General features: G+C 41.7%; 1 protein-coding gene across 1 annotated transcript; it reads right to left on the bottom strand.

The window, feature by feature from the left end:
* Positions 1-700: 700 nt before the first annotated feature.
* TTC38 (tetratricopeptide repeat domain 38) lies at positions 701-19,107 on the bottom strand. Its single transcript, XM_062490888.1, has 14 exons — positions 19,084-19,107; positions 15,035-15,112; positions 14,486-14,567; positions 13,963-14,134; positions 12,830-13,003; positions 11,928-12,003; positions 10,618-10,737; positions 8,403-8,462; positions 7,306-7,344; positions 6,471-6,552; positions 5,429-5,594; positions 3,282-3,441; positions 2,929-3,002; positions 701-2,480 (listed from the first exon to the last, which is right to left on the bottom strand). Exons 1-14 carry the CDS (start codon positions 19,105-19,107, stop codon positions 2,387-2,389), a joined length of 1,401 nt encoding a protein of 466 aa, XP_062346872.1. The 3' UTR covers positions 701-2,386.
* Between the last annotated feature and the right edge of the window lie 196 nt (positions 19,108-19,303).

Here is a 19,303-nt window from a genome sequence, read left to right as displayed (position 1 = left end):
GGTGAGGTAGTTTGGTTAGATTTCATGTAATTAAACAGCTGTTCTGAGCAGTTGATGAAGTCCCTATAAAAGGTGAAAGAATCAAGTGAGGTAGTGGTAGAACTGCTAGTTTTAAATCTCGCAGTAGTGAGATATTGAGACCTTCTAAGGATGTATTTCTTTAATATTCAGATGAGTAATTTTTAAAGAATCTAAATCGGGCATCTGTAGAAACCCCCAGGCCTGCGAGGGACCAGGCAGACCTGTATGGGGAGGGTGCCAGTGAGATGTTGACAGCTTAGGATCAGTCCAGATCACCACGCACAGGGTAAGGACACAGCAATACAGGAACTGCAGGAGCTGTTCCATGGTCCAACCCACCCCAGGGCAAGGATGCAGCTCTCTGCTGCACTTTTCCAACAGAGGGATGGACTGGAGGTGACAGCTGCAGTCTGGATAACTGAGCTGAATGGGAAGGAAGGCTGGAAAAGGAACAACGATTCTCCCACTTAGTGGCACCTCAGCCTCTTCCTAACTGGCACCAAGGACAACCCCGGGAGGCTGTGCCATGTGACTCTGTGTGAGCACAGGTACTGCTGCTCTCCACTGCAGGATGCTTCTGGCCACTGTGATGGAAACAAAGTCAGTGCAAACTGTTACAGGTCCATGAAATTCAGCTGAATAACACATTTAAAAGCTTCACACATGCAAAGAAGTCATGTACTTGCTCAACAAAAATCATCTTTGAATTTATTAAGGCAAAGCAGACAAAATTCTCAGTCACGTTCTACTGAAAGTAGAGCTGTCATTGATTACATTGATTATACCCCGCATAGCCAGTCTGAGCTTTCTCAGGCTTTTGTTCCCTTATACAATTGGTTACATTCCTCGAGTAAAAAGTTAACTGTCTGAAGTCATTGCTTGAAGTGCACTTACTAAAAATAATAGTAAAAATCCAGTGTAACTTGTCCCAAGTGAGTCACCCCCCACCATGGCTGAGCAGACAAGCAGTGATGAAGCTGATGAAGAGCATGCTCATAAATCAAGAAGACCTGAAGGCAAGGAATGCCATGCCTTAAATGGTTTCATTATCATTGCTTTAAGCTGTTTCTGCCTCAGGGGTGGATTGGGTAAAGCAAAATATCAGCAAAACACTTCTACCTCTTGTTCCACAGTGCAGGAACTCTGGGGCAGTGTAGGGCCAGCTATTAGAAGTGCTTTCTTAGGTCAAAAGGAAACTGTAGGACAAGGCTGCTGTGGGACACGGGGAAGAGCCTGAGGGGGACAGGAAGGCGGGGCAGGAAAGTGAGGCCAGGAGAGTGGAAGCAAAGCCAGAGCTTGGGCAGTTGCAGAGTATTGGATTTCTATTCTGGAAGAGGAGGCATGAGTTCAGTTTCAGTGTGAAATATGATCTTCCCTGTCATTGGGGATTTCTGGAATGCTATTGCAAGACAGTGTATTAGCTCTGGGATGCTGCAGGAATACAGAGACACCAGAGCTCCCTCGAGGCCTGTGGCTCACATCGTGCCCGACTTGCAGCACTGAAGTTTGTCCCATCACGTGTGCTTGGACAGAACTGTGTCCATCCTCCTGAGCCCTCTTTCCATGGCAGTACTCCCTCCTGGTCTTCACCTCTCTGTGTTTTAACCCTGGTTTAAACCCCAACATGCAGGGACTCTCTGGAGTGAGATGGTACTAAGGCCTGACTATCCAAAAGCTCAGGGAAGCATGAAGACCCAGTCCATACCTTAAAGATTTAAAAGTGCTGAGAGAGCACCTGTGTCAAAATAGACATTATTCTTGTCTGGTTTCAGTCACCCAGTAATTCCAAAAAGCTCTGCTATGCTATATTGCAAGGAGAAATTTTAGCAGAGGGAGTTAAAAAATGTATACCTGGAAAGAGAACCTGAATGCAGACAGATCAGTGGCTCCTGCCTGAATGGGCTTGAAGCTTGACATGGAATTCAGTTCATGCCTGTATTGGCTCTGGCCCCACACCTTCCTATTAGCTTTATTTAAAAGCTCTCTTTGAATTACCTGTGCAGTTTACTTCACATGTAGGCCAAGTAACAAACTGGACCAAAGAAAGACTGAAATCCAGGCATTGTTACTACACTGTGTATAATCAGGATCAGAGGGAACATTCAGGAAAACATATCAGAGCAGCAGTGCCTTTGGGATGCTCCAGAAAGCTGTGCATTATCAGCAAGTTTTCTTCTTTCCTTGTGCAATCATCTAAGACACAACCTTCAGAAATGCAACAGCTCTGTCTTTTTTTTAAGGAAATTATTGTCAGATCTTTTTACCTTGAGTACCTCCCCAAATTCCTTCACAGCACTCCTGCACTCCCTGCACCCAGACTTTGTGGAAAGCTCCTGGCTCTTTCAGCTGAAGCTGGAGGAAAGCCCTATGCCATGGAATGCACGGCTGCTGCCTTCCTGATCAGCCGCTCAGTCATTGGTGACTTTGGTCTCATCACATCACGTTCATGCAGGAGACACCTGCGAAAGGAGAAGCAGGAGGGCGAGAAGTGGGTGATAAACATGCACTGTTCTGCCAAACAGGCTGTGCTGAGGCAAGCCCACGTGGAAGAGCACACCTTTGACCTCCCAGCAAAAGAGATGTCAGCAGTGGCACTGTCTGGAGTTGCAGTAGTTCACAGAAGCTTAGCAGTCCATGCTACACATGTCCAACAGGCCATATTTGAACACAGAATCATCTGAAAATCAACTACCCTTGAACATACACAGATCATCCATACAGGGTGCAAGAGTGGACTTCTGGAATTGGAAGCTATTGTACTTTTTATCCTGGTTAAATGTTGCTACATTTAACACAAATGCTTGCATATAATTTTAGCCTTAAATTTACTGGTTTGAATATATTCATTACTTCTTACTTTTAGCAATAGTGCTATTTCTACAAATATTTATCAGGGGAAATACTCACCTTGCAAGGTTTTGTTTGGCCTTTGATTTAGAATTTAAAGCAGCATGAATCAATAACAGGCTGAAAACATCTCTCTGGAAAAAAAAGTCAGCAAAATACAAATTAATAAGTAATTTATAATGTATTGCTGGTTACAGTGTCTTGGGTACCAGACTGTTAAATTGACAGGAAGGAAACATATCAACATTAAAAATAAATAGCTAACCCTGCCAGTAAGTGTTTACAAACAGGATTCAGTCACAAGTTAGCTTTTCACTGTCTAAGACAGAAGTGCTGTTGATGAGGTAAGTGCTTAATGGTGTCTACTGAAAGGGGATTAAGTCACATCAAAATCTTTTCTGGATCTCCTTTACCTGAGCATCACTGCCTCCCACTTGGACTAGTTCATAACGGATTGGGTACAGCAGGTCTACAGCTTTGTCACAATTCCCATTTTCAAACTCTACAAAAGCCTGGCACAGTGGCAGCCCCAAACTAGGAGCCAGAGAAAGCTGGTGGTCTTCATGAGGTGCTCTGTAGAATGAAAAAGTGGTTAACTTCCATAAAGCCAAAGCATAAATAGCCATATTTCAATGCAAGTCTGCCACTGCCTGCAGACAGGTTTTTGTTTTTTTTTTGGGGGGGGGGGAGGGGTTTTACTGTACAAAGCCTGATGTTTCAGGTACTTTACTTAGGTCGTATCTTTTGGTGTGGCTATGCTACTTTCAGCGTTTTGTTACTCATCCAGCAATCAAGTTTTTACTCTCCTGAATATACCCACAAAAGGCACAAGCCCAACCCCTCCTACCTCTGCAATAAACAGTTTGGGCTAGGACAGTAAGAAAACTGCAGTTTCTCTTCTGCTGACCCCACCAGAACATCCTACTGCTAATCCTTTGTCTGGCAACATGTGACCACCAGTCCTTGCACACAGCTCCCAGTCATGACCTCGCAAGCCAGCTCCTTCTCAAGTCAGTGTTACAAAACTTCCTGTTTCTTTCACTGGCCACCCTTCATTTTCCAATAGGCAACACTGCCCTACGTGTTTATCATTCCTTAAATAAATTGCGGCATCCTAGAAAGATAAAAGTGCACAACAGATGTTCATTTGAAGCAACTTGAGACAGCCAGTGATGAAAATGATGGAACAATTCCTCATTTATGCGTTATGTCCAGCATTTCCATGGAAAGGAGCGTGTGACACCAACCACCAGAGAGCGCCATGGGACACCCGACGAATTCCCAGCAACTTTCCATGGCTAAGGCTAGAGAAAAATACTGGTGCAATGCCAGATGGGACTGATGTTTGTGCCCAGATTGTATCACTACTTTCTTAACACATACAAAATGCCTCTGGGGTATCATTTGTATATTACATATTTGTGACAGACGTAAATTAATCCAATCATTAATATAGCTCCTTCAGATCACAGCCTGCTTTCTCAAGTAATGAAATTAAGCTTTATAATATTTCATACTACAGCTAAAAATGTACACATGCATTATTAAGGCTGGAAGTAGATGAAAGGAAGCACTGGGTAGAAGAATAAGTAGCATATATGAACACATGTTCATTAAAGCCTCTGGAGTGGGCAGTTCTCTATAACTTATATATACTGACAAACTTACATAAATAATAGAATAAATAACAAAATATATTCGTCATTTTCTACTTTAGTTAAATGAGACAGGCTTGCTTTGAAAGTTATTTGTTTAGATAAGTATTCTTAAAAATTACAGTATTACTTGAAACTACATATAGTCAGGAACAAATAGTGAAAATTTCAGGCTCTCCTTCCTTTTTTTTAACAGCAAAGGAAGTAACAGATGTTTAAACAGAGGGGAAAAAAGGGTGTAGTGGGGGGAAGAATTTAAAGTATAGATATGTATGAACCCCTTCAAAAAACCCAAGGCAACTCACACTCATTTAATACCTAAGGGAACACAAAACCGTAATTTTTCGGATGTAGTAGTTAAATACTCAGCTTTTTCAAATAACTTAATTTGAAAGTGAAATATCCTAGATTATTACTTTAGTAGTACTTGAAACCTAATTTCCTGCAGATGGACCTAACAACACATTAAAGAGTAGCCATTAGAATATCACTACCAACTAACATTCTGTTATTAACCTTTTATACCAGAGCAGAAAAGATCCACCACAGACAGCTGACATATCCTGTAGAATGTTCTTATTAACATACTTTACTCCTTGTCTGTAACACAGCTTAGTCTGACCCCACTAAAAGGAAACACACAGCAACTGCTCAGGTGGTGTCCATGACCTCAAACATGAAAGATTTCTGCTTAACAAGATGAGAAACCCCTCCAGACATTAACTCAAAAAATAAATAATGATATGGATCTCCTAACTGGATGTTGCCCTGCTTAAACCAGATGTTTTCCCAGTGACATGCTAAGGCAGGGAGGAACACGTTGGAGCTTCAGCAAGCCAGAGACATCATCACCCTGAAGTTCAGAGGGCAATTCACTGAACCCAATGCAGGAATTCCTTGCTTACTTGGCAAGTTCCTGCAGAGTTGTTAAAAGCTCTTCAGTAGTTTTGTGGTCTTTGGCTCCAAGGAAAGACATCAAGAAGTGAACATCATTGAATAGAAGAATGTGATCCTTGGTGTGCTTCTTTGTAACCCCAAGGAGATCATTCCACCTGTCCCCAAGCTTTACACCTAAGAGTAAAAATACTTCTCTCAATAACATTGCCACATGCGAAAGTATGACTTTGCAATGTACTTTTAGACACTCAGCATAAAACATTCCTACTGAACTCAAGAGAATGTTTCCTGATGTGGCAAAATTAAGGTAGCAATAATGCTCAGCCACAGCCTGCCTTATCTGAGCTAAGAGTTTCTTGACTGTCAGGAGTTTAAAGGCATTATTTTAGTCTGCATAGTGTGAGCTTCTGGCTTTATTATGACATGCTCATAATGTCTTGGAGGTGCTGCTCACCATGAGCCATCTGTAGCAATCACAAGACAGAGTGAGAGGATTTAATAAATACCCCAATACATCATTAATGTTTCAGCCGAACAGTGTGACGCTGTCTTCCCATCATGTCCCCTGCCATGAACCCCAGTGTAAAAACACTGATATTAAGAGGGGAAATGCCACTGAGTTAGGAAAGTACAAAAAGCCAGAAGGTGATATGCCCATATGAACTATTTCAATCAGGATAAAACCAGAAAAAAAAGGCTCTAAATGAAAATTTACATCCAGAAAATTCTATGGGTTTTTAGAGGCTTATGCACTTGATTGCTCAGCCTCAAACCTCCAGGGACAATAGAAGTGGACTTGTCAAAGAAGTATGTGACCTATGCTAGCTGGAGCTGACTGCTATGCCACACTGGCATGGAAAATGGACGCTCTTGGGAAGAATAAAGCTTATGGACATTATTAGGAATTTTACACTGATGCTTTCCTAAAGTTTCTTTTGAAACACTGATTGAGCTTGCTGTGTAATTACACTGAAGTACCTCCCCAACATGAACAGCAGGGGAAGGGAAGAAGGAAAAGTTACAAAAAAGAATAGCCAGAGGATATCCTACCTTCCAGATGAAGCCTGTAGAGCATTGAAGTGTTATCAACTATATCCAGGATGCTTCCACTTGTTAGGCATGGGGGAGCAATCTGTAATCACAAGTACTCGTAGGCTGGCCAAGTGATGTGCTAGTGAAGACTTCCTCAGATTATGAACTTATTTTTCACAGTACTAAATAAATTTTATCCTATTAATTCAAAATTACTTGTTTTGTAATAGTCCTAATTGCATCTTTCTTGAATACAGGAATTTGCAATGACAGAAATTTTTTTGGCTTTATATGTGTTGTTTTTCTCAGTAAATATGGAGAATCACCACGGTATTTTATTTTTTCCAAAATTGTGCCATAAATATTACTTCTCTTGATCAATATTAGTAGATAGAAATCTGCCCAGCAGCTTTCTTAATGCTTGCAGTATTTTTACAATCCTTACAAAGATGTGCTATGTTATCTAATTTGATACTACTTATTTACAAAGGTTGTTTCGAAATCCAGACAGTTGACTTCGTACCTAACATGCAAAACCAGTTCTTTGTAAAGATGACTTGACTTAATCGGAAAATTAATTTACATCCTTTAAAAGGTGTGAATAAGAAACATGAACAGAATGGAAATCAGTACCACTGTAGCTCTTTCAAGCACTCATGTAACACTCAAGTCCTTGGGGCATTTTTCCCAGAAATGCTGAGAAGCTGTTTCCCCAAAAGACTGTAATAACAGATGTAAACAGTATTTATACACAGATCACACACTGTGATAGGTTTCAATCTCACACAGAAGGACGAAAGTACACATTGTGATCTGGCATGATCTCAGTAAATGGAAAAAGGCCCCTACTCACATGCTTGTCATAAATTGTCAAAGCAGCTTCATATTCCCCCTGGAAAAGCAAAGGAGGACTGTGGTTATTGTGCAGACACAGCAACCAGCAGAAACTGGCAGCAACCAGAGACAAAGACATTAACAGACATCATAACATCTCTTCAGGACTGCCTGATCAAAACAAACCAAGTCAAAGAACTTTGAGGTAATCAAAGCAGAAAAGCCTGGATTTAACAGCCAAAATAATCAGTATGTTGAGGTTTCATCTAAGAATAAGTACCAATACTGGCACAAGTTAAGCAAGAAGGAGAAACATGAGGTATTGTCTCTCATTCTAATGTTCCTTTCAGAGATTTCTGCAAGAACCAGAGCATCTCATGGTGCATGTGAAGAGATGGGAAAATAAAAAACAGTTTTAAGTAGCCTTCAAAAAGTTATGTGGTCAGGAAGTGGCAAATTAAAACTATTGGACTCCTGTTGAGAATTATGTTCCTTCTATGTTACCCTGCTTTCTGCCCTAAAGATGCTGCCTTCTCAAGGATGCCACATTTATCTCCCTATTAAGCTGAACCCCACGAGTGCTAAGCATTAAATCCAAGGAAATTCTGACAGGCTGGATAAAATTTCAATCTTTTTTAAAGGCTTTCAACAGTAAGAATTAGTAACAATAATTAATAGCACTGGCAACCCAATTTAGCGTTTATGGTCTCTTTTTTTATATTCAAGAATTTTTTGGGCCAGAAAATGAGTACTGAATTTGGTAAGAATTTTGTTAATTTTTGTCACTGAATTAGAGATCTAAATTCATCTTGCTATCAAATAACTGTGCTAAATGTAATTAGTGAGACTATTGGCTCTGCAAACATGCAATAATCTCACAGCAATATTTCAACATTCTTAGAAAGATACTGAAACCTTTGACCACTGTAATTAAAATTCTCAAAATAACAGTATTAAAAGCCTATGCCACTTTGTAAATGTAGCATTGTGCTATTTTACAAAAACATCCCTTCAAATAGCTGACACACCCCCCTAGTAAATGCCAGTTCTCCTTTTTAAAGAGCTTTAGATAATCTATCTGGACCATAAAAGCACATGTATGAAAATATCTCATACCTTTTCAATGTAGTATAAAGCCCAGTGCCAGTAATTATGGCAAGCAAGCATATCACTGCTCTGGAGACAAAATAAAAAAAAAAGTTAAAAAAAGTTTTAAAAATTAACTACATATTTACAAAATAACTTCTCTTTTCAAGTTATCTAGTCAGGTTTCTGTTTCCTCCTTCAGCAAAACAGAGTACTTCAGGAGCCACAAAAGAGTCAAGAAATTTAAATCAGCTCCAGGACACCTCATTTGGTACACTTCTCCTTTCAGACATTCAGGGCAACACCTCAAACCCAAGGTTCCCCACACACAATTTCCCAAATAAGAGTTTCACTTGGCTGCTTCAGAATTCACCTTTCTTCAGCACCCTTTAAAAAAAAAAAATTAATCCACATCTATAGGAGTAAGATTTGTCTCATTTAAAATTTAGGCATCTTGTCTGAAGTAAACTGGCCAGACAGCAGAGAGAAGAGGATATGGAGGCCTTATGAGGGCCATTTCTCCCAGCCATCCAGAACCTACCTCAGACAAAGAGGAATCACCTTTTAAACAAGTTTTACTACAGGATACAGAAGCTGCAAGAGATGCTAAACACACTGGCAGCTCATCAGGTGAGATGAATTTTTGCTGGACTGCACCAATTTCGCACTGTCCTTTCCAGCTGGCACCTGAACTTCAAATCCTCCTCCCTAGATTGCAGTTCAAGGCAATTGCAGTTCATTTTTGTGAATGCATTAAAAATAGACAAATGTAGTTCCACAATCCTTTGGCGAAAATTAAAATACCAGAAAGGTTCACTCCTCTCCTCCCATTCTCTCCCAGTTCTGTAGTTAAACTTAATGGTCTCATAAGTGGAAAAATCATCTTTATTGTCATACTGACAACTGTAACAACCACTTTTAGGAAGCACAAAGGTAAGGTTCCAAATAAGTATCAGGTCCTTACAGTGCTAAGATAAACATTATGGTAATCTTTGTTTGTTTAATATTAAATCACAAACCAAACCCAAGCAACAGAAGCAGTTACGTGCTTGGCACAAACACTGATAATATCAAGTTGAATATCATACCGCCGTTCCAAATGTCATGCAAATAAGATCATGGAATTACCTGACTAAATAAAGCAAAACCTTTTCCCTGCTGCTAAATTTGAACTCTGAAGAAGATTAAACTGCTAGAGAGATGTGGGCTTGCACTTGATTTTATTTGGACAAACAGTATGAATCACAGAGACATGCAACTATTTTAAGAAGCAAGAGTTTAAAAAAATCTATCCAACAATCACTGACTCGGGTTTTTAAGGTATCATCCAAACTATCAGCCACCTACATCATTGCTTCATTAAAACTAACAAAAGACAAAATCCTTTCTGGGAAGTGACAGGTGTGAACTTCAAGCAAGAGTTTTCTGTCTGCACTTCCAAGCCCAGTATCTAAATGCTGAACTTAAAAAATAAAACAAGCACAAAAACAGCCTTTCTAGTCTGACTGTCCAGTCCTGTTCATTGGGTGAGGTGGAACAGTCAGCTCAGATGACTCTAAAATAGACTCTTGTGCATTCGAGCAAAGGCAAACCTCACAGCCCTCAGCTCTGAATATAACAGAGTAAATCACTGGGTAAAATCTGTCAAACACAAAATGAAACTTAATTTCCAGCAAAGGACCACATGACAAGACCAATTAACCTTTTCAATAGTCTGAAAGATGGTATCAAACATTTTGGATATGTAAGGTAACTGATACACTAGAAAGTAACTAGTACACTAGAAAAAAGAGCATAATTTCTCTTCTCTTCACAGTTATTCTTAAAATCCTCTCCCTATCCAGAAGCAAACAAATATTTTAGTGTTTTGAAACAGTTGATTTGACTGTGTCATTTCCCAGCTCATCTTAGGTGCCAGGTCCTTCAAGTGACTGTCAGTGCTTACCGGCCTAAGTAAAAAGCTTGTGAAAGAATCAGTGGTCACGTCACTTTTATAACCACACAACAGATCACAAATAGGGACAGCCATGTGCCTCATAACACACCACTTCTTCTTCCCTCTTGTTTAAAAGCTGCATGGAGAGTAGCAGCACCTCAAGGATTTCCTCTAATATGCAAACTCTGCATTGATTGTAACAGGTCTACAGATAGGAATGAATTGCAGGCAGAGGACTCAATAACTTGGCTGCAGGAATTAAGGAAAACCTAAAAGGAGCCTTTTTAGGGATGCCACAAAAAGGTTTACCTTCCAGTTCTTTTCCGTTTCCTTCATGAATTTTAAGCCTTTCTCCACCTCTGCTTTCATTTCATTTACATGAGCTATAGTATGGACAGACCAGGCATCGGTCTGATTTATAGCCAAAGCCTATGAGTGAAGAACAGGAAAACACAATGAGCCTTACAAACTTGCAAATACAGACATTTATCACTGCTTATCTAGAGACAAGAGACTACTTTTTACTTGCTGCATGTTAAGTACCTCCTTGTACCACTCCAACTAAGCACAGCCCAGAAGTCTGATTTGGACAGAAAAGGAAGACAATGTTTCTGGCTGACTTCACTTCCCAGCTTCTGCTGCCAGGAGATGAAAACCTGCAAAACACTTCAAAACGCAGGCTTTGATGCTGACTGTGTGTCCTAGTTTGATGTGAAATTACATCTATTTCACAGACATGTATCAATGAAAGAACTGCAGGCACAGGCACAATATATTCCATGATATAATGCCTTGCACTATACAACAATTTCTATATACTATACTATACTATACTATACTATACTATACTATACTATACTATACTATACTATACATTTCTATTATTACAATGATAACTATTTCTTTTCCAAAAAAATGGCCAGCTCTGAGTATTCAGCCAATTCCTCTTCCTTGGCCCAACAACTCCCACTAGTCTTTCGGCATTTTGCAAAGTTAATCATAAACCTAATAAAGGTTAAGTTTTGGGGTTTAGTCTCTATTGTCACTTTCAGCAATTTGATGTAACAGAAGTTTTGTCAAGAACACCCATTAGAGATTGTGTCTAAGACTTCCGGAGGACAGGGATAATCCTGAGGACTGGAGAAAGTCAAGTATAATTACTATCTTCATAGAAAAGAAACAGGCTGATCCCCAGGAACACTGTAACAGTTAATTGTTCAATAATCCAGGAAAAAACATCTAGGAAAAAAAGGAAGCAGGATCCAAACAGACTGATTGTCAAGAGCAGACTACGTTCAAACAATCCACCATTCTTTAACAGGAGTAAACAGCCAATTATACATGTGGGAAGCAGCAGATAGGCTGATATATGGATTTTATAGGGGTGTTCTGATCCCACCTGACAGGGCATGCTCATAAGCAAGTGAGGGGAATACAGTCTAGTGAAACTGCCTTGGTGGGGCAGAAATGTGAGAATAGTCATCAACAAGTCTCACAAAGGTCTGTGAGCATTTCCACGCTGAGCTGTATCTCTTTGCTACTTTGACTAACAAGTGGCAGAACCACCACCCTGTCTTGAGAACTCTCAAGCCTTTTAGCACCAACAGCAGGCAGTTTACCTCATGGGCAACCTTCTCAGCATGGTCAAAAAGGTTTGTTTCCACAAGTCCAAAAGAGTAGTAGCCCTTCACATAGCTAACAAAAGGGGAAAAAAAGAGCACATTATCCATTTACAACTAGGTTTAATCCAGGACTGAAAAAAAAAATACTAGAAAGAGCACTTATCTCAAAAAAGTTCTTGTAGTACAATTTACAAAGGTTCAAGCTCACAAGATACAGAACTGCTAAGCTAATTCTCAGAAGAAATGAGTGACCCTGAGACACCAGCATGGCAAATAGTGACAAGATGCACATCAGAACAGACATTTCCATCTCTGGATGAGATGCAATCACCAGTTACACAGAACTAGCAGCTGATCTCCATAACAGTTGCAAGATGCAGAACTAAAAAGCTAGAAGTGAGACACTGCTGTCAACAAAGCTATCCAAGCATCTCAAAGGCAAACCTCTACATTTTCCCCAGTGCCCATAAAACCATGGTAGGGTACTTTTACATGAAGTGGCCCTTTAAAACTGGTTGTAAATAATTCCCAACATAAAGGAAAATTAAGGATGTTATGTGCACCTGATTTATTTAGTGGATCTAGATGAATACTATTTTTTGGGAAGAAATTAAATTTTGCCACTGCCCTGGGTGAGGACATGATTTTATCCTGTGTGTCACACACTATGTGCCATATTTGACAGCAGAGAGACACAGCTCACTTAAGAAAAATCCCTCAACAACAGTGTCAAGGAGGATATCGAAGACACACTCTGTGTGTGGTCAAGTTTGATTAACTTCTAGATTTTGTCTACATGTCTGTTTCCAAAAGATCCTGAACTTGTAAGTCTGAACCTAAAAATCACATAGTCCATGCACACCAGGTAAAGAGCAATTTCCAAATGAAGCATGACCCACCTGCTCAGAGGAACATCACGTGTCCAGAAAGGATAAACACGGGCAACAGAATCTCGCATCTGACGTTGATATCCCAGGTAGAAGTAAGTGTCATGGGAAAATTTGAGGGCTAGCAGGTCAGTTGGGTGGTTCTGCAGAATCTGCTCCCATAGATCACAAGCTTTTGGAAGTTGACTAGAAATAAAAAATTATTTCCATTACTGAAAGAAGGCACACATATGTGCCCCTACTGTTAGTCCTGAACTTAAATGATGCTGAAAAATAGAAAATACAGCACCAAATGACTTACTCTTTTCCTTGAAGGAATTCTTTAGTCTTTTCTAAGCTAATAATGGGATTATCTTCATTTGGCACCTTCTGAGAAATCTTATGAAAGAAATTGTGTTGGGTTACACCAAATCACTGCAACACACAAGGAAAATGAAACAAGCTTACACCATAAATCTAAAAATTTTCCTACAGGGCTGAATAGTTCCTACAGGGACCCACCATAATTAATGGAACTCTGTATGTACAAAGACACCTTCCCTCTTTTGTGGGAATCAAACCCAGTGGCAGAGCTTCAGTAGCTTCCTCATTTCCTTTGCTGAGATGTGAGGCAAATCCATACTCACCCATTTGTTTGGCAAACAAATAATGAAAGTGAATCATTAGCCCGTATGTTCTGCATTTCATATAGATTTATCATATGGAATAAAGCAGTGAGCCTCTACAGCACGTGTGACAATCTAATCTCCCTGTTTTACAGGGGAAACAGGTTTTGACACAGGGAGACAAGAGAAAGAATTCTGTAACTTTCCTTCTGTGCACCTGAGTCTGAACCTGACTGTAGCCAAATACTTAATTTCCTAGTTCTAAACCACACTGATGGATCTGTGGCAGATTTAAAACCTGGAGTGCTTAATGCTAGAAGTGGTGGCAATAGAGCACTTTACCTCCTACAGTGCTGCTCACCAGCTAGACATGGCACTTAGGGTGGAGACAGAAATTCAGGGACAATCTGTGACATCTCACCCTGATCCTTTGCTAGATGTCAGCTAACATCATTCACCACTACTGCCAACCTTTGCTACTGCCTGCAGTAGACAATGGAACTCTTCACAGTCCCTCGAGCAGGGTGACAGAGGACTCACCCCCTGGCAAACACATCCAGTGCTGACACATGAAGTCTCTCCCGCTCTGTCAGTGGCTGTGACTTGGAGAGTGCCACCATGGCCCTCACAGCGCTGTCCAGCTCCTTGTCGAGTCTCACGGTCCTTCCAGTGCCAATCAGCTCCAAGCCATTGGCAATGACATGTCCCATCGCTGCAGGAAACAGCACAGCACCAGCTGAACTCACAGCAGAGCCTTCAGCTCTGCAAAACACCAGAAGAGCTGAGCATTTACAATAAAACTGACTTGTGGACACAGGGGTCCAGGAAGTCTCCCAAGCCTAAAGTTCTCAGAAGGTTTTCATGACAGCTACTCAAATATTATGTGAAATGAAAAGAAAAAAACACCAAACAAAAGCATTCTGCCTGCTCTAGATTTTGAGGAAGTTTTACAGAATTCTATAAACTATCACCCTGCCCCTTGCGTAAACAAAGTCAGTTAAATACCAAGACAACAGGCATTAATCCAGCACTTTCAATGCTCAAAATCAAAGGTTATACTCACTAAAGTTTGGATCTGCTGCCTTTAGCTTGGAGAGACATCCGTCAATACCTCCAAGGCTCTCATTATTGGTCCAAGTTGCATACTGTAAGAGAGACAGAGCAAGAGAGGGTCAAGAAATCCTCTATGATACTGGACTTCTGTTTGTTCTCGTGGACACTTAAAATTCAAAAGCAAGGCAAATGACTAGGGGACAAATGTTGCAGTCAGGTAGGTTTAGTGAAGTAGAAAAACAGAAAAACTGGGGTTTAATATAATTCAGTCACCAGCAGAACCAATTACCCTGGATTTCTATGGGGCTTTTGTCAACTGGCTGATTTGTTGGTATCAAGTGGAATGAGCACACTGGCTGAGGTTTTCACCACAGCTGCAGCATCTGGCACAGCCCTCTGCTTAAAAGGGTTTCCTGCTGCCAGCTAAAGGCTGAGCTTCTGTGGTGGCCTGATTTCGAGGCTCTCCCAGCTGATAAGAAGTTTAAATATCAGCTACAGAAAAGAATGCTTCATGCACAAATCCATTCAAATCACATTTTCTTGTGCTTTTTGATCATACCTGTGTCAGCACAGCATCAAAGAGCTTACAGGCTTCATTGCTGGTCGTGGACAAGACAAGTCCAGCATCCTTCCAGGCCTGCACAACAAACAAACAAACACAAACATGCTCCTTTTACACCCTCATCTTCCAGGCTACACTGACAGATGTTCAAACTGATGCTGTTCTGATATTTTCATCAGCTGTGCACCTTCAAAAAGAGAAATTGGAAGGACAGCGTGAGGCAGAAACAAACCTTTTGTTCAGTTGTAGTTAGATCTAAGACTCAATTAGTTGAGCCAGTAGTGAGACTAAAGAAGCCAATAATTACCAAGTGTACCAGAAACAGAGGTCTCTCTGAGTTCCTCAGAGAGAGATCAAAATGAAAGGTTTGAATTAAAACCTTTGGATGGATTGAAGTATATTAAGACACTCATACGTGAAATAGAGGTGTAAGTTTAAGTTTTAGATAAGTAAGTTTAAGTAAGAATATGCTTTAAGTGCCTTAAAAACTAAAAGCCCTAGACATCAGTGTAGAAAACAAGTCTTAAAAACAACACTGCATGAGAGCTCCAAAACATAGTTTTAGACATAATAAAAATATAGTAAGAATATTGCTTACATTTTTCAGCTAGAACATATAGACCATATGTGTAGATTATGTGTAAACTTTCATACTAAGAAACTAGAATTCTAATAGATGGAGAAGAAATGCTTTAGATTCACAGAAGAACAGAAGAAGAAAGAAACCAGGGAGCACCTGCTTCTCAAGATTCTGTACCAGCCCACAGCCTCTGCCTCTGCTCAGGACTTTCTACTAGTCTGCAACTTCAGCCTTCTCAGGGCCTTGCACCGGAGAGCTGCTTCTATTTCTCATCATGACTTTGCTTATTTGGGACTCTATGCTGAAAGCTTTTAGCACAGACTTTAACACTTAGGACCTTTTGCTTTTTTGAGACTGATGTGCTTTTACAACAAACAACTTTATAGCAACTAATAATTGCTCAGCTCTTTTTAAAGAGAACCAAAAATCCTGACAGCTCATAATGACAGTGCCATTCTGAATTCATTACAGTTGTTGGTGAGTTCCTCTGGTACAGGCATACCTTGTGTGAAGTAGAGACCTGGTAAAATAAAACCCTGTTCCCCTATAATCTACAAATTTGTATAAACAATAATGTTCTTCTGAATCAACTTGCAGACCGAACAGCCTGTCAGAGCAAATCCACTAAGTTTTTGGAGTTAACCAACTGAAAATTTGGATCACAGATTTATATACAAGCCTGACAACAATAAGAACATGGGAAATGGATAAAGCTAAAAAGCAAAACAGAATTGGGCTGCCATAGTTTCTAGTAACATAACATGACTGAGGCACAACATCCCCTGGCTGGCTGCTGGCAAATGAGCAAAGTTCATTTGAGAAACTGCCCCAGTCACTTCAGCATTACTTTAATGCAGTACACAGAACTTAGAGGATATTATAAAAACAGACCTTGGGCAAGCTAATTCAGACTTCTCCTAATGGGGGCTTAGTCCTTCCTGATGCTTCAAGGATTCAGCTCTTCTCATTTTACATTTTAAAGCATTTCCTCGCTATAATAATCTGTCAAAATTTTTAAATAACCAGGCAAAGACAACTTTATTAATACATCCTAAAGCTTTCCTACTGTGATTGGATTAAAGGCTCACATTCCAACAGCTAAAGCAATTGAGTCTTCAAATTACATGCCTGAAAAACTAGACCTGAATCTAAAGTTACACATTTTCTTTGCAATTCATACTATAACTATATATACAATTCACACTATACGCTGAAATTGGCCAGAATAAACTTCCTAACACAATTTGAAGCACTACAAAGCAGACATTTGCTATCTGCACAGGACATACTCTCCTTGTTCTGTGGGTGTGGTGAGACTTTGCAAAAAGGTCCCCATCCATCACAACCATACATATTCATTAATACATGCCTCTTATCTAATACAAAGAACTAATTCCTATAATGAATTTGCATGCATCTTCCTCCTACTGGAGGTTCTTTTATAGTCCAGGAGAGCCATAAAAAGGAGTCTCTGGTAGTCATATTCACTGAATGCTCCAATATTAAAGGAGACCTTTCCTTGAACTTTTTCTTTGGGCATGTCTCTGTGTTACATAACTTACCAAGAAAACACTGTGTTCCTTCTTATCTGTTTCTCCACTGGTTCCAGCCACGTTTATAATCTTGTGTGTATCCCTTCATCTTTTTCTGCCAGTTAGTCTTTAAACTCTATTCAACAACCTTGGGGGAAAATTTTTATTCTCTATGTCATTTATCATCCAGAAAAAGAATAAAGAGAAAAGTCAACCAGGTAGCAAGGTTAGGCTTGCTACTTACAGGCTATCTGCAAAGCAGGTCAGGAGTCACCCTCAGCATCAGTCATCAAAAAAAAGCTTCACTTGGAGCAGGTCTCTGCATCACTGTCTGTTTTACACAACAGCTTCAGGTGCTTGCTAAGCAGAAAATGATGTCCCACTCTGAAGGGACTTGATGCTGATTCACAGGAATGGAAAAGTCTCTGTGTGAGCACCAGAACAAACCAGCAGAGCAAGGGTTAGTGGAAAATGGGCCTGCATCCATCCCTAAGGACACTGCTGATCTAGCTGAGGTATGTGTTATTTCCAGCCACTATGGAAAGCCTCTGTCCTGCTATGGCTACAGCCCACCTGACTGACGCCTCACTGGAAAACTCCCACTCTGGAAACAGGAGAATGGCAGCAAGAGTGTCACATCAGGGATGCCACTACTCTGGCACCACTCTGTGCCACTACTAGCACATCAGGACAATGGGCTACAGGGAAGAACCATCCCACAGCAGCTGCTGGCTTCTAAGAAATGCAAAAGATATGCTCCAAGCATAACCTCTCATTGCCAACTGAGAACTAAAGAACTACTGGGACCACAGAAAAGGCAGCACCCCTGGTCCTCTAGGATGTACTTAAGAGGTCCTGCCCAGACTATTTGGGACAATCAGGTCCTGGGGGCTTCTCTCTAGGGAGGTATCAGACTGTGACTGAAGAAATCCAGGAGGGAGTGTTAGTGGGCAAAAATCAGCCTCAAGAGTCTGTAAGGCAATTATCAGTTCCCCTTCTCAGAGAGGCTGCCTTTGGGTTCTCTTATACTGATCTCCCACAGCCCTCTTAACTCCAGGAGAGAGTCTTCTCTGTGATGCCTCTTGCATTAGAGAGTCATGGCCTTTGCTCTTGTCACTGCTTCTTGGTGAGACCAAAGCCTTGCCCTTTCCCCCGCTCTAAGATTAGAGTTCAGTCATGAGATCTTGGTGACTGTTTATTTGTATTTTTTTCTCTGCTCGAATGTTAGCTGGCTATGAGAATTGTGCTCTCTGTGGGGTGCAGCTGGCACCTTGTGTGACAGATCCCCAGAGCTCTGTCAATCATTCACCTGTCACACTCAATCTTCAAGATTTTGTTTCGGCCTGCCACTGCCCTAATTAACCAAAACACAACCATAAAAGGAGTTTATCAGAAAAACAGCATGCAAATTGCCTAATCAGTGAGCACCTTCTGTAGGTTGCACCCTTTGACCCGAGGCTGATTTCGAAGGCCGAACCCATTTCCGAGGCCCACGGAAAGGACAGGTGGGTGCCGTGGGACCCCTGCGCTGGGGACAATACCCAGACATGCTCAGACATGAGTCTGTTTCCCCAGTAGAAGGGATGGGTGCAGCGACCCTTCCCCCTTTCCAGATCCCAGCAGCAGCTTCCCTCCTCCGAAATCCACACGAGCATATGAGGGCGAGCTCCAGCCACAGCGAGCCCGGCTCAGCTCCCCGCCCACCGCAGCCCAAAGCCCGTCGGCAGCCCCGGAAGCCCCAGGGAGGCCACACGCCGCTCCTGGGCGCCGGGCACGGGCAGAACCGAGCCTCGCTGGCTCAGAGCCGCAGCGGTGAGCGGTGCCCTCCCCCCGCAGCCCTCACAGCCCCTCGCCCTGCCGTCCCCCCGCAGCCCCCTAGCTCCGCCCGCCCCTCACGCTGCCATCCTCTCGCAGCCCCTCAGCCCTGCCCTCACCTTGCAGTCCCTCAGCGCAGCCATGGTCCCACTGCAATCTCGCCGCTTCGCGGCTCCAACGCGAGCGGGGGCGGGGCCGCCACCGGCGCGAGCGGCGGGCGGTGGGTGGCGGGTACGCGCGGAGCGTCCGCGCCGCCTCGGAGGGAGGACCGCGGGCGTTCGGTGGCCGTTATCGGCCCCCAAATCTTTGTTCCTTCTTCCGGACCCACCTCTGGTCCGC

Source organism: Cinclus cinclus, chromosome 4 (assembly GCF_963662255.1).
Source record: "Cinclus cinclus chromosome 4, bCinCin1.1, whole genome shotgun sequence".
Classification (NCBI taxonomy): domain Eukaryota; kingdom Metazoa; phylum Chordata; class Aves; order Passeriformes; family Cinclidae; genus Cinclus; species Cinclus cinclus.
The sequence above is the reverse complement of the archived record's forward strand: the minus strand, read 5'-3'. Positions and strand labels throughout refer to the sequence as shown.